This window comes from Anabrus simplex, chromosome 2 (genome assembly GCF_040414725.1).
Source record: "Anabrus simplex isolate iqAnaSimp1 chromosome 2, ASM4041472v1, whole genome shotgun sequence".
Classification (NCBI taxonomy): Eukaryota; Metazoa; Arthropoda; class Insecta; order Orthoptera; family Tettigoniidae; genus Anabrus; species Anabrus simplex.
Window position 1 is genome coordinate 711,336,252 of NC_090266.1, and position 15,792 is coordinate 711,352,043.

Sequence of the window (15,792 nt, forward strand, 5' to 3'; positions counted from 1 at the left end):
TACTATCAGTAAAAATCAAATGCAGAAATAAAGCCTGTATTTAAAAATACTTCTGTATGTGAATACTGTGTTATTGTAAGCTCACTATAATCTATGCCAAATGGAAAGTGTTGTGGCCTCGAGAGGCTAATCAGATCGGTGCAACCAAACCTTTGCTAAGTTGTCATGTTATCCCAAAATTCAATGTGTTGTTTTTGTTTTTTTTTTCTTTTTTTTGCTAGGGGCTTTACGTCGCACCGACACAGACAGGTCTTATGGCGACGATGGGATAGGAAAGACCTAGGAGTTGGAAGGAAGCGGCCGTGGCCTTAATTAAGGTACAGCCCCAGCATTTGCCTGGTGTGAAAATGGGAAACCACGGAAAACCATTTTCAGGGCTGCCGATAGTGGGATTCGAACCTACTATCTCCCGGATGCAAGCTCACAGCCGCGCGCCTCTACACGCACGGCCAACTCGCCCGGTCAATGTGTTGTACTCCATAGAAAATTTCACAACATTAAATATCACTTGCACCAGGCCAAATTATTTTTACTTCATAAATACAACTTCAAAAGAAACAGCTTCCCATTTAACACAGACTGTAGATGCATTGCTAAAGAAATAGGGATAGTGATAGAAAATCAAGGAACCTCAGTATTTTTTAGGAAGTTTGTGGTATAATAATCAGCTGCATTTTGAATTTTCACGAGCCTTTATATAGTGCACCATGGCATCATACCATAACATAAATAAAAATGCAATGATTTCTTATACAATATAAATTAATATTGACTTCATAACTGCCAAATAGAGTATACCAAAGAGTCAGAGCAAGCTGAAATTTCGAGAGCAATCTTATCAGAATTAGTCTTTGCCCTATGAAATTAATGTTAGTTCTATTTTCTCTATAATATAACTCAGTATTTGAGGAACTCACAACATACTGAAGGGAAAAAAAAACAAAAAAAAAAAAAACAAAAAAAAAAAAAAAAAAAAAAAAACATATCTGACATATGATGGATGTAATTAGAAGCCTTTGCTGCACACTTGCTGAGCAAGAAATCTATTATGCTGGTCATACAAATTATGCCTATCTATATATGGAAGGGAGGGGAGGATAAGGGGAAGGTTGTACACATTTTGCATAGCTGTCAGAAAGAGCTATGAAGACTAAAAAATAAAATATCTATGTACATATTAGTTCACAATATTGGGCTAACAGAAGAAAAATATCACAGCCCACTCAATCTCAAGGTTATGCAAAATTACACAATGCTACAGATTAGTTTAAGTTATAAAACATTTAACACAAGTAACAACTTACTATAGTAATCAACAATTTACTAAAGGAAATCAAATGTATTAACAGTGCAGAGTACTACCAAAATACTGACACCAAACCCAACAAACGGTAACTGGGTTATTCTGCTGGTTTTTTTGTTTTTTTTTTGGTTACCTTTCATTCTAGATAATTTTGAACAAAAACTCTTATGTTTATAGATATGACACAAGTAAATGAGAAATTCATAAAATCACTAAGAATATTTCAAATTTATATTGAATTGAAGTCTTAAAGCTACTGGAGATTTTGTACCCTATATTTAGTAATGGAAAGTCTATTACTGAGACAGAAAATATACTTCTAAGGCTTTATTCAAGCACATTAAATCATTCTACTAAAACATCCCAGAATACTTACCTAAGTAAGTATTAAGGAGTTCTATGGTTTCATCATTGCAGAAAAACGAATGTCGTCTATTACGTCTATCAATAAAAATAGTGTAATAATGACTTATAGTAACTTTTTTCCTATGAAAAAGTCAGAAATGTTACTTGTCTTGACATCTCTGCAACCAGAAGTATAAAAGCATTTATTAGCTTGAGCATCTTTGGGGAAAAAAATGACTAACTTTCTATATCAACAATGTGTATACTACACTTTATACAATGTAACATTTCCAAATAAACACACAGGTTGTTAACATGGTTAGTTAAGCTCCTTTCGGAAAGGAGTTTATGCTTAAAACATTACTCTTGATCAAAAATGTATAAAATGTTATCATTCTAGTAGCCCTTGGAATAATTATGAGTAATACGCCTATACCATAAATAATTCCTTAAAAAATTACTTGACTCTACGAAAATTCACGTTTTGGAGATGAGGTTAATGTTTTCTCCCTCTCTTTTTCTTCCTCTGTAAAAAAAATTCGAGTAATAACAATGTCTCCAGTCGATAACGTCTGGCATGCAACTTCAGAAGCCACAACATTATTACATTCATTTCTATTTTTCTTGTTCTGATTATCCACACTACTTTTGTTATTATGGCAATTACAAGTACAACAAACACCTTCTGAATTCCTTCCTACTTGAGGAACAGTGCTCCCTGAGTTAGTCTGATTTTGTTGGTTCACAGAAGAAACAACTGCTGATGTAGCTGCAGATAAAATAGATTCCAATCTTTCAATTTTCTCTAAACGATCCATGCGGCCATCTGATAGAATTTCATCCATTAACTGCATAGACTCTGTGAGACTGGGAGGTTCTGATGTAGGAGTACGTGGAGATACAACACCACCTACAAGATATCAATAAATCAAGAAGAAAAGTTAATTAAAACTGGAATTGGGGGCAAACCAAACTATTTACAATAATTTAGATAAAATGCACTACTGAAATACAGAGCAAAAGTTCCTTCATTTTACAGCTCCAATAAATAAGGCATGCAAGACTGACATTCTAAGTGACTGTTAATCTTGTTATCATATGCTATAGGAGCAGCAGTTTTATGTAGAATCCTAGCCATAATAACTCAGCTTAACAACAGTGAATTCAACATGAACTGATAGTGGTTCAAACTGAACCTGTGTTGGTGAGATTATGGAGAGGGAAGTACGGAACTACTACTGAAGAGATACCTTTATGCTCCATACAAACGGTTAGACTGAAAACTGATGTTAAATAAGCTGGATATTAAGTATGTAATGATTAAGCTGGTCTGGCATTACATACACTCTGTGATCAAAAGTATCCGGACACCCCCAAAAACATACGTTTTTCATCTTAGGTGCATTGTGCTGCCACCTACTGTCAGGTACTCCATAGCAGCTACCTTAGTAGTCATTCGACATTGTGAGAGAGCAGAATGGGGCACTCCGCGCAACTCACGGACTTCGAACGTGGTCAGGCGATTGGGTGTCACTTGTGTCAGAAGTCTGTATGCGAGATTTCCACACTCCTAAACATCCCTAGGTACAATGTTTCTGATGTGATAGTGAAGTGGAAACGTGAAGGGACACGTACAGCACGAAAGCGTACAGGCCGACCTTGTCTGTTGACTGACAGAGACCACCGACAGTTGAAGAGGGTCGTCAAGTGTAATAGGCAGTTGTCTATCCAGACCATCACACAGGAATTCCAAACTGCATCAGGATCCACTCCAAGTACTATGACATTTCGGTGGGAGGTGAGAAAACTTGGATTTCATGGTCGAGCAGCTGCCCATAAGCCACACATCACGCAGGTCAATGCCAAACGATGCCTCGCTTGGTGTACGGAGCGTAAACATTGGACAATTGAACAGTGGAAAAACGTTGTGTGGAGTGACGAATCACGGTACACAATGTGGCGATCCGATGGCAAGGTGTGGGTATGGCGAATGCCCAGTGAATGTCATATGCCAGCATGTGTAGTGCCAACAGTAAAATTTGGAAGCGGTGGTGTTATGGTGTGGTCGTGCTTTTCATGGAGGGGGCTTGCACCCCTTGTTGTTTTGCATGGCACTATCACAGCACATGACTACATTGATGTTTTAAGCACCTTCTTGCTTCCCACTCTTGAAGAGCACTTCGGGGATGGCGACTGCATCTTTCAACACGATCAAGCACCTGTTCATAATGCACGGCCTGTGGTGGAGTGGTTACATGACAATAACATCCCTGTAATAGACTGGCCTGCACAGAGTCCCGACCTGAATCCTACAGAACACCTTTGGGATGTTTTGGAACGCCGACTTCGTGCCAGGCCTCACCGACCAACATTGCAACCTCTCCTCAGTGCAGCGTTCCGTGAAGAATGGGCTGCCATTTCCCAAGCAACCTTCCAGCAACTAATTGAACACATGCCTGCGAGAGTGGAAGCTGTCATCAAGGCTAAGGGTGGGCCAACACCATACTGAATTCCAGCAATACCGATGGAGGGTGGCACGAACTTGTACGTCATGTTCAGCCAGGTGTCCGGATACTTTTGATCACATAGTGTATATTGGTATAAGCTTAACATAAATCAAAGAAGAGAAAGGCTATATAATGAGGACTTCAGTTTAGGATATCTACAATCTGAAGCATATATTGCAGTCATTTTTGTTATATGCTAATATTACAGATATGTTGCCATTTTGAATGTTATTTTATTACTTCTGTAAGGTTTTAGTCAGGCTGCTCCTAATACTGTTTTATCATCATCATCATCATCATCACCACCACCCAGCGAGACAGTCAATGACTCGGGACAGATGTCTCCCAGATGCCCGCCATTAAAATTAGGACAGTCAACATCTTCACACTGATAAACAAGCCCAAAGGATCAGTCAAATTCCTGAAGATGATGAGAAGAATATTTCTTGGGGTTTGTAAGACCAAGTGGAAGAAAAGAGTACAAAGAACACTGAAGAAGAGATACTGCTTTACCAGGTAGGACTAGAAGTCAAACATGGGGTACATCTGGTTTAGACAATGAATACGCAGGGATAAGTGAAAAAGGTTAAGTATGTAAACAACAGGATTATTATACTGACAATACAATAGGAGGAAGGACCAAAGGAATCTGTTTTGTAGTACATTCCCTAAGAACTGGAAATGAAGATGTCGGCGTAGATCCCGGAAAAAGTGGAGAAGAGAACTGTACATACGATAAGGAAGTAATGAAGGGGTGATATGAATGCACAAGTGGGAAAAGCTAGAAATGGAAGGGAAAAGCTTTAGGGATCCTATGGCTAAGGAAGTAATTATCACAATGGGAACGTTCTAAATGATTTCTGACAGATGAACCAGTGTTTTATAGGGAACACAGTGTTTATGAAGAAAATTATTACAAGATCAGCAGTTACCAGTGGGGATGCAGAAGACAAAACCATGGTGGTGATCACAGAAGGGTAATCACAAAGCTGTAAGTAGAATATGATAGCATAATAAATAAAAATTAAAAAGAGTGAATAAATTTAAATATACACTTCAGTTTGTGAAAGAATGACAACTAATCAAGGCCAAGGACTGGTAATGTTTAAAAGGAATAGAAGAATTTAACAGTGTTTTTGTTGGCAATGCAATAACAGTATATACAGGGAGAATAATTTAAGTGTTCAGACTTCTTCTCGCATGCCGTGGGAAGTCCCGAGCGAGCGCCATATGGTTTCTGTCAACACGACGAGATAAGAAGTGTTCACTGCAGCGCGCGGCTGTTTAGCGCTCTGTCCCTCAGTTAGTTTTAAGGCGTGTTGTGAGGTTATTATCACGATGGTTAAATACACTATAGAACAAAGAATATTTTTGGTTGAGTGTTATTTGCACAAGAAGAAGAAACCAGTTAAAAAGTATCTTCGAAAATTCCGTAGACAATTTCCCGGTGCGACAGTACCATCAAAACGTTAACATGCATCAGCTTGTTTACAAGTGGCGTAGTACTGGTTCCGTAAGCAATAAGAAAAAGAAGCGAAGGAGAACAGCTCTCACACGGGAGAGGTTAGAAGATATACAGGCAAGACTCCAGAGAGTAGCTCAGAAAAGTGGTATTTCACCTTCTTCAGCACGTAATGCAACAAAATTGTTACGTCTACGATCTTATCGGACTCATTCAGTCCATAACATACTGCCTACAGATTTCAATTCAAGAATATGATTTTGCAATTGGCTAATAAATAGTGTCCACGACGGTATTGTGGATCCGAACTTTCCTTTTACGAGCGACGAAGCCTGGTTTCATCTGAGTGGATATGTCAATTCACAGAACAATAGAATCTGGGATACAGACAACCCACGCATTTTACAGCCGAGACCTCTACACGATGTGAAGGTGGGTGTGTAGTGCGCTATCAGTGTCCGACGAATTATCGGTCCGATTTTTTTCAGGAAACGATTACTTCTGACCGTTATATTCACAACATTCTGAAACCATTTTTTGCTGAACTGACTGAAGAAGAGAAAAGGTACAGCTATTTCCAGCAGGATAGTGCAACGGGCCATACGGCACATAGGTCTATGCGACGGTTATGGGAAATGTTCGATGATGATCACATCATCAGGAAAGGCTTATGGCCCCCTCGTTCGCCTGATTTAAGCACATGCGATTTTTATCTATGAGGAAATCTTAAAGGAAAAGTTTACAGGAATAATCCTCGAACTGCATAATAATTAAAAACTGAAATTAGGAACATTGTACGTTCTATCGGTGTCCATGAACTACAGTGTGTATCGAAATCTCATTACAAGATGTGAAGCTTGCATTGCAGCTGAAGGAGATCACTTTCAGCATCGTCTGTAAATACTGGTGAGTTCAGTTTAATTTCCTAGTTGATTTATTTATTTATTTGTTTATATATTTATTTATTTGTTTATTTATTTATTTATTTATTAATGGCGAGTTCAGTTTAATTTCCTAGTTGATTTATTTATTTGTTTATTCATTTACGAATTTGTCCAGAGCATCTATGTAGCTGGTGAGTTTAGTTTCTATAGGCGTAATCATGCCGCTTCTTTGAGCCGACTATGCCTGCTTGTCATGGCGGGCACTGCGTTCGCTGTCTCCGCTTCCCAGCGCGCCTAATCCTCGGCACTACGCTCTGCACTTTCAAATTAATCACCCTGTAGTACATCATTAAGAAAAATGAGCCAGAAGGATACCATGCAAAAATGACAAGAGTGAAAGAGAAATTTAAGGTAGAGAAGAAATTGTGGATAAAATAGAAAACTACAGACTAAAGACAGTGTGAACAACAGAAATAAAAAATATGAATGAAAGATGAATGAATGCTCTTCTCTTCCCAGTCACGGATGACCACCAACTGAGGAGACAGTAGGCTATTCGTATTGTAATCCAAATTATTACACTGAGTTAGTTCTGATAGCACTACAAAATACCGAAGATATTCCAATTAGTGAAATGTTGTAATAATTATTGAAATATATGTTACATACCCCAATAAATATTATACAATCTTAGCCTTCTGAGGCATTTTCTAGACCTTAATCATGTTATAGTCTTCATATACAAATTAATGGGTGAAGAATTCCCTTCCTCCCCAGTCACGAATGACCACCAACTGTGGAAGAGAGCACCCGCCCATCGCAACCACATCCAACTAGTTTGTTAGTTTTAGAAATTACCAAACATCTTGCTACATATGAATGAACAAAGACAACGAACAGACACCCCTCCCCCCAGTCACAGATGACCACAAACCGGGGGAGAGAACATCCACCCATCACAATCACTTACAAAACATATTCCAACCACATATGAATGAACAAAGACAACAAACAGACCCCACCCCTCTCCAGTCACGGAAGACCACCAACTGCGGAGAGACCACCCGCCCATTGCAATCACATGCCATTAGTTTTGTCAGTATTAAATATACCAGACTTATTTCTAACAAACTCTCACAATAACAATCATATCTGAATGGTCCACCCTTTCAATACCATTTTTATTATGTAATGATTACATTACATTTGTTGTGATAGAGAGACTGGCCATCATTAGCCATGAGACAAATTTAGACAAGAACATCTAATAATACTAAAATAAATGTACATATATACACAAAATGACATTAAAAGGCATCCAATGGACATTATACAAACACTTAAATATAAAATCAAATTGAAATAGGAATTATTTTCTGTATGAAATCAAACATCCTTGGATGCATATGTTGTGCATTGTGTTAAAAACTAGTTTCTTAGTGCTTAAGGTTAACAATTCTTGGAAATGGAGTGATCGTAAGTCTCGAATGTGTTAAGTGGTTCTTCATTTAGAGGCCATCAAATGATGAAACGAGGACGGCATACAGGAATGTGTATTAACGGCTGGAATATGAGTTTCATGTTCTTAGGGTTGTGAATGGACCATTCTTACAGACCGTAGAGAAGAGCAACTTTCGCGTAAAAGAAAAGAAAGGCCTTAAAACCTGGCTTGACAATTTGTGTTGACAAGTCATTGCTCCGGGACGGCACCTTGCTATTACATCGTGCCGTGGCAAATAATTATTTCAAAGGTTTAACCTTACGTTCTTTCACCAAAAGTTTCACTCTTCGTAATACAACTGATAGGATGAGTCAAGCCACAAAATGAATTACGTCAATACCTGAATGAACATTCTACAAGTAATAGTGATGTTTCAGCATAATGGTGCACATGAAGGTGAATTACTCAAAGATAGGTAATAATAATAATAATAATAATAATAATAATAATAATAATAATAATAATAATAATAATAACAACAATAATAATAATAATATTTGCTTTACGTCCCACTAACTATTTTTACCTATTTTCGGAGATGGCAAAGTGCCAGAATTATGTCCCGCAGGAGTTCTGTTACGTGCCAGTAAATCTACCGACACGAGGCTGACGTACTTGAGGACCGTCAAATACCAGCGGACCGAGCCAGGATCAAACCTGCCAAGTTGGGGTTAGAAGACCAGTGCCTCAACCGAATGAGCCACTCAGCCCGGAAAAAAAAAAAAAAAAAAAAAAAAAAAAAAAAAAAAAAAAAAAAAAAAAAAAAAAGAAAATAAGAACATTTGTATGATCAGATGATGACATCCCCCTCCACTAAGTAAGCCGGCTCCGAAAGTCGTATACAGGTCTTGCAACTTCTGTAAATATATCTATGTTATTGTTTGGGTCAGCAGTCCATAGAATGGTTCGATACAGCTCTCTACCCCACTCTATCCTGTACTAACCTACTACAGCCTACATTTATTCTAATCTGTTTGTCATATTCATACATTGGTCTAACCCTGAAGTTTTTACTGCCTACACTTCCACTAAAACTAACTGAACAAGTCCTGGGTGTCTTGAGATGTGTCCAATCATTCTCTCTCTTCTTCTGGTCAAATTTCACCTAATTGCTCTCCTCTCATCAACTCAATTTAGTACCTCCTCATTCGTAATTCGATCTATGCTTCTCACCTTCACCGTTTTTCTGTAACAATACATTTAAAAAAACTTCTATTTCTTTCTGAGCTAGTTATCAACCATGTTTCACTTCCATACAATGCCATCATGCAATGCTCCAAACGAAAGCCTTCAAAAACAACTAATTCCTACATCAAATTTTGAAGTGAGCAAATTTCTTTTCTTAAGAAAGGCCTTCCTTGCTTGTGCTAGTCTGCATTTTATGTCCTCCTTACTTCTGCCATCATTAGTTGTTCTACTACCAAGTAAAAATATTCATATACTTCCTTTAAGACTTCATTTCCTAATCTAATATTTCCTGCATCACCTGACTTTATTTGACTGCAATCAATTACTTTTGTTTTGGATTTGTTTATTTTCATCTTGTACTCCTTCTCCAAGACTGTGTCCATACCATTCAGCAATTTCTCCAGACCGTCTGCAGACTCAGATAAAATCTGTTGATGCTAGATTCAATCAGGAAGTCTTAAAAACTGAGATATATGTTTATCTGTATTTTTTCTATACATTTTTGGAAATTTCAAGGATGATAGGACATGGAGAGAGTGAGGGGGGAGAGGCAGAGACATTAAGCTTTTCCATGGGGTTGGAGGACGGATGCACACAAGCTCAGCTGGCACTTCCTGTATGCAATATGAATATAGATTTGTCTAAAGAAACAACTTAATTAAAATACAATGCCATGTTTCGTTCTTGAAAGGAAATCATCAGATTCTATCAAATCACACTCAAACATTTAGAAATAATATTTATGTTTATTTCTGTTTAAATACTTAAGGAACTGTAAATATGATCACAATTTTTCCCAATAATGGTGAACCAATGGCTAATCCTTCTTTCTGCAAATATATATTTTTTTGTTAAACATGAACATGTTTTGGTAGTTTTCAATCATAACGAATGGAAAAAGTGAAAGCCAGATTCTTGACAGCTGCCCTCAGAATTTCAAAGTGCACCAAGTCGAGACTAGCGTACGAACTTGCGAGAGAAACATTTCTAATAGAGGACCTGAGATGGAAATTCAACCTGCCCTGCACAGACAACTGGAAGAAACTGCAGTTAGAGAGGGAGAAGAAAAAGAAGGAGATATGGCCAGAGTTCTGCTCTTCAGAGGCCACGATAAACAGAGCATGGACCGGCACAAACCAGGAGCTGAGACACTTTGTAAATTCCATGGCAGTCCACGGCAGAGTCCTGCAGAGAAGCCCAGCCCATGAGCTGCTTTGGCAGTAGACTGCAATGGGCTTTGAAAGGCTCGAACATACGAAGCCCGTGACGTCATCACACGGGCCAGTCTGGGCAGTGCTCTGTCATTCATACGCGGTGAGCCAAGGACAGCGCTGTGGTAGTTCTATGGGCTGACTGCTTCAATGTGTACAGTGTACTGCATGTCAGCGGAGTGCGTTGCATTAAAGTCAAGTGGAGCCAATCAAATCTGCTGTGGTTTTCGATTTGACCTCTCCATCTATCCTGTTATTGGAAACGAATGTGGACTGTAGTTCCAAAAGAAAAGAAACCATGGCAAACAATCGTGAAGTAAAAAAAGAAGTAATAAATGGACTAAAAAGCGCACAATACAAGACTTCTGAACCGGATCCTAAACTTAAAAGTCGTATTTGGTTCGTATTCAAGCCTGCAGTTAACGTTGATGGGAAAGACATTAATGTTGTGTGCTGTACGATTTGTGGTGAACTTTACGTACACACTAGCAGTTACCCACGGCTTCTCGCGTGGATTTCGTAATTTGATAAAAGTAATCGTTCCTCGGTACTGTACTAAGATATTATCTGAAAATCCCTGAAGTATAAAACCACACTGAATAACTGAGTTTCATTTACCCCAGAAACTCTTTGCAAACCAAGTTTGTGGTATTGCCTTCTGGGGCTGAGATGACCATGCGACATAGAACTGTACACGTGAGAACGTCTTCTCTCATGTAAAAAGAAGGTTTCTTTATTTTTAAAGGAGATTACAAATATTTCCACATCTGTAACATCTTCAGGTTTTGAGATATAAGTATCCGCATAAAAAGAATTCAACACCTTTATCAGCTCTTCCTCCAACTACACCTACATGGATTTTCCGAAAACAAAAAAGAGAGACATGTTTCTTTATTTTTAAAGGACATTCCAAGTACCAAGTTCCATTTCTGTAACATGTAAAGTTTTTGACATACACTGTAGATATACCAGTACTCATTTAAAAAATTCACCTGCTTTTTCAATTCTTTTCATTCCTTTAAGTGGTTTCCCGAAAACAAAAAAATACGTGTTAATTGATAAAGGAGCTGCCAAATACCAATTATCATGACTGTGACATCTTCAGTTCTTGAGATATTTGTATCCTCATGAAAAGAATTCAACACCTATTTCAACAACCCCCCTCCGAAGTTAATTTTACCCCCCAAAAACGAGTGTATTTTATTTTTAAAGGTGATTTCAAATACCCATGTTCACGTCTGCAACATCTTTAAGTTTTTAGATATAAGTATCCTCATACAAATAATTCAACTAATATTTCAGTCTTTTCATCCCCCCTTAAGTGGATTTTCCAAAACCAAAAGAATACGTATTTCTTTCTTTTTAAAGGAGACTCTAAATACCAATTTTTATGTCTGTAACAAATTCAGTTTTTGAGATATCAGTACTTTAATAAAATTAATTCAACCCTGTTTTCAGCCACGTTAAGTGGTTTTTTCAAAAAACAAAATACCTGTTTTTTATTTTTAAAATGTTAAAAATATCAATTTTCACATCTATAACTGTTAAGTGTTTGAGATATACTGTAGATATGCTCATCTTAAAAATTCACAACAACCCCACATTTCAGACCTTTTTACCCCCCCCCCCCACTTAAGTGTCTTTTCCGAAAACAAAATAATTCATGTCTCTATTTTTAAAAGAGATTATAAATACCACTTCACGTCTGTAACATGTTAAGTTTTTGAGATATGCTCAGGGATTATGTGTACAAATTTTGGTTGGCAGCTATGCCCAAACGTACATGCATAATCTCGCTGCTGTAGAATCCTGGAGCTAGCGTTGCCATGGTTACGGCAGTTCATTTCCTTATCCGATTCCCAGAGCAGGGGTAGTGTGATGCCAATATCTCCATAACGGTCGGTTTTAGAGCCCGTAGGGCTTACCGAGATTTGTTCTTTGGGTCAAGGGGCTTAAAATGAGCTTAGGCTCGTCCTTGCATGACAAATTCGATATTTCGCCTATATTAGCCTATTATTTTTATATCTCCCCCGTCGCCCCCAGCTCGAATTGTTTGGAAAATAAAATACAGCCCATGTCCCTCAGGGATAATGTATATTTACATTAGTAAAAGGATTTTTAGAATCGGTCCAGTAGTTTCTGAGATTACCCTCCAGATATATCTTACACAAACTAACAGAATCTGCGCTCTCTCTTTATTATATTAGTATAGATTAAAGGAGTCTGACTGATTTTGTCTTTTTATGATTAGATAAAAAAACTTACGATGAACGAGGTGTGCTTGAATGACGAGCATTCTAATGTTTCTGTGTCATCAGACTCCACGACTATGCCACAACCTGCCAAAGTAATGAAGTTTTCTTCATGGACTGACGTTCATGATGCTCCTATTCCAACAGTTGAGCTGGAAAGATATTTAAAGCAAAATTGTGGAATGGAAGAAGATAGATATAGTGTCCTAGTGGAGAACAAATGGACAAAACTATCCAAAATCTCACCAGATCGCTATGAAAGTAATATGTATGCAAGCATCAAGTTCAGCTTCAGAGAGAAATTTCACTTCAGCGGGCTTCACTCCCAACGCACGACGGTCTCTTCTACAACCAGACAATGCTGATGCTCTTCTTTCCATTTACAGTAATTCCATTCCACCACATTAACAATGACCAATAAACTATGCACACTAAGTAAAAGCTATGTTCAGGTTTGTTTTTGTCGTTGGCATATTGCACGTCATTTCTGTTTGTATTTTATTTTGAGGTAAACGTGAATGAAGTCCTATGAATATGCTTCGTGTTATTTAAATTCATTTTCAGTTAACTTTATGTCAATTGCAGACAAATATTAGTTTATAATAAAGTTTCTGTTTATTTTCAATTATTATTATTATTATTATTATTATTATTATTATTATTATTACAGTGCAGGAGAAATATCTACCGTTTAATTTCAAAATGCGATTAGCCTACTTTAAAATGTTATTATATGTTATTAGCGTACGGGAATTCGTAGAGTGAATGACCCGAATAGTAGTGTGATGTGAAGATTTTGTTGTGCACGGCGCACATGTTATTGTGGAGAAGTACTCAAGGTTATTCTACTGAGCCTGCCCAGTGCAGTGGACTGCATGAGACCAGCGCTGTGGGCCAGTACGCTGCCGCGTCAGAAGAGAACGGCACTGCACGGGCTGGGCTGCCGGAGCCCGTGGGTTTGAAGTGCTGCGCTGTGGGTCTGGCTGCAGAACTTTGGTCCACGGCTACCATCACATAATCTACAGGACGAAGACATACCACGATCCAGACTCGATGTGCATAAGTGAACTCTATGGAAAACATTGTGACCGATATCACATACCAACGTGTAAAAACCGTGTGAAATCAATCATAGACCTCTGTATCCTAATATGCACAACTTGTGCTGCAATAAAGTTTATTATTAAAAAATTTATTTCCTCTTCCATTTCTCAAATTGAATTGCTTTCTTTTAGATGTTTTTCTATAATTTTAACTGACTCCTCTATTGGTATGTTGGTGTACATTTTGGTCATGTCAAATGATATCATTCTCGTCCTTTCTGTTATTTTCAATTTATTTAATTCTTTCGTTAGTTCTAATGTGTTTACAACTGACCTATCATTTTTCATTTTCTTCTTTTCATTTTAACATTTTGTCGAGAAATTTGTTTACCTTGTAACTTGGTGCATTTTTGAAATTTACCACTGGTCTAATGGGATATGTGTCTCTGCGTATTTTGGGAAGTGCTCTTAATGTTGGGATTTTGGGGGTCATGATAAGTTTTTCTTTTCCTTTTTGGTGAGGATTAAATCTTTTTTCTTGAATTATTGTTTTAGGTCGCTTTGAAATTTATTTGTTGGGTCGCGTTTGATCTCCTGTATTCCATTGTTGCTGATGAATTCCTCAGTTTTTTTTACACGTATTAGTCTTTTTGATTATGGCCGTTGTGTTGACTTTATCTGCATTTGGGATTATTAAATTTTTCACTTTTTATTTTGCTTTTAATGCTTTTTTGTAATGAGCTTTGAGTTTTAAAATTTGGTTGGTTAGCTGAGTTTTCTAGTTTGATTACTTTTAGTGCTTAGTTGGTTGCCACGTTTTTCATTTTTTCTTTATGTTGTGCGGTTGTGTTGTCACATGCAATTTCAATGTCCGTGATTAGCTGTTTTAGATTGTTATCCATGTGATGTTCTTGACAATTAAACTTCAGACATTTTCTAACAGGTTTGTTTCTTTATCTGAAAATGTGTCAGATCTGTTAACTCTTGGGGTAGATCTCAATTTAATTGCTTAGGTGATAGTTGCTGGTCTTAGTTTGATTACTGAGAAGATTATTAATTTTGTTATCAATCACCACTTGCTTTTTGATTGATTCATTTTTAACATAATTACGCAAATGATCAGTGTAGAAAGTCAACTGGGTCGGGTGTCAGTAAGTACTTAGGTTTAAGTGAAAGCAAAACATTTTTTTTGATTTCTTGCTTTTTTTAATATGTTTTTTTTATCCACAAATTTTGTGATTAAGATGTTGCAATTTTTCTGGACAATGTGGTCAGTTTTGTTTTTAAAGGAACATATTTGGGAATGATATTCAACTCAAAACATTTTTGTTTTTAAAGGAACATATTTGGGAATGATATTCAACTCAAAACATTTTTTATTAAACACCATGTATTTGTCAAATTTCATGCTTTTAATTTTGAGAACTTTGTGTCTTCTGGCTTCGTAATTTGCCTGACTGGCTGAATAATTTCTAATATCTGAAGCCATTCTATTTTATTTAAGTTTATTCTTTTGCAGATCTAATACTGTAATATATGGTTATATTTTCTCTTGCAGGTAGTTTATAAATTTAGTTAATTGAAGTTAGTTTTGGCAGACTTAAGAGCCTAACAGTTATAAATATACTGTATATTCCAATTCCTGCAATGGACTGGGAGTCACAAAGCAGAACCACCAACATGATTCAGCACGAGCTCACACTGGTACCTATGGGTCGTTATCAACCATATAGAGAGAGTTAAAAATATAATTTAAGACAAAAAACAAGGTAAAAGAACTGCAGGTAAGAAATATGATGTTAGCGAATGCTGTATACATGACTGGCGAAGTAAGAAAGCTACTGCATTGAAAACCACCAACAATCAAAGAGCTTCGTTAAACTTGATGAGCAGAATGATGATAGTGATAGAATAAAAGCAGATGAATTTTAGAAAAGGTACCCAAGTACCAATGACATTAACACATTATTTCATTGTTTAGACAAAAAAAAATATATATATATCAGGTTATTATTAATAATAATAATGTTATTTGTTTTACGTCCCACTAACTACTTTTTTTTAAGGTCTTCGGAGACGCCGAGGTGCCGGAATTT

The 15,792-nt window shown here is 37.1% G+C and overlaps 1 protein-coding gene across 3 annotated transcripts in view; it reads right to left on the bottom strand.

Moving 5' to 3' along the window:
- Nucleotides 1-950: 950 nt before the first annotated feature.
- Nucleotides 951-15,792, bottom strand: part of egl (Egl_like_exo domain-containing protein) — a 97,279-nt gene continuing 82,437 nt past the window's right edge. For 2 of the 3 annotated variants that reach the window (XM_067141335.2, XM_067141332.2), the window contains exon 7: nt 951-2,558. In XM_067141335.2, the coding sequence (XP_066997436.2) occupies nt 2,116-2,558 (443 nt within the window). In that variant the 3' untranslated portion in view covers nt 951-2,115. Of the gene's footprint in view, nt 2,559-12,682; nt 12,806-15,792 lie in introns of those variants that run through there. The other variant, XM_067141333.2, reaches the window with a different exon arrangement.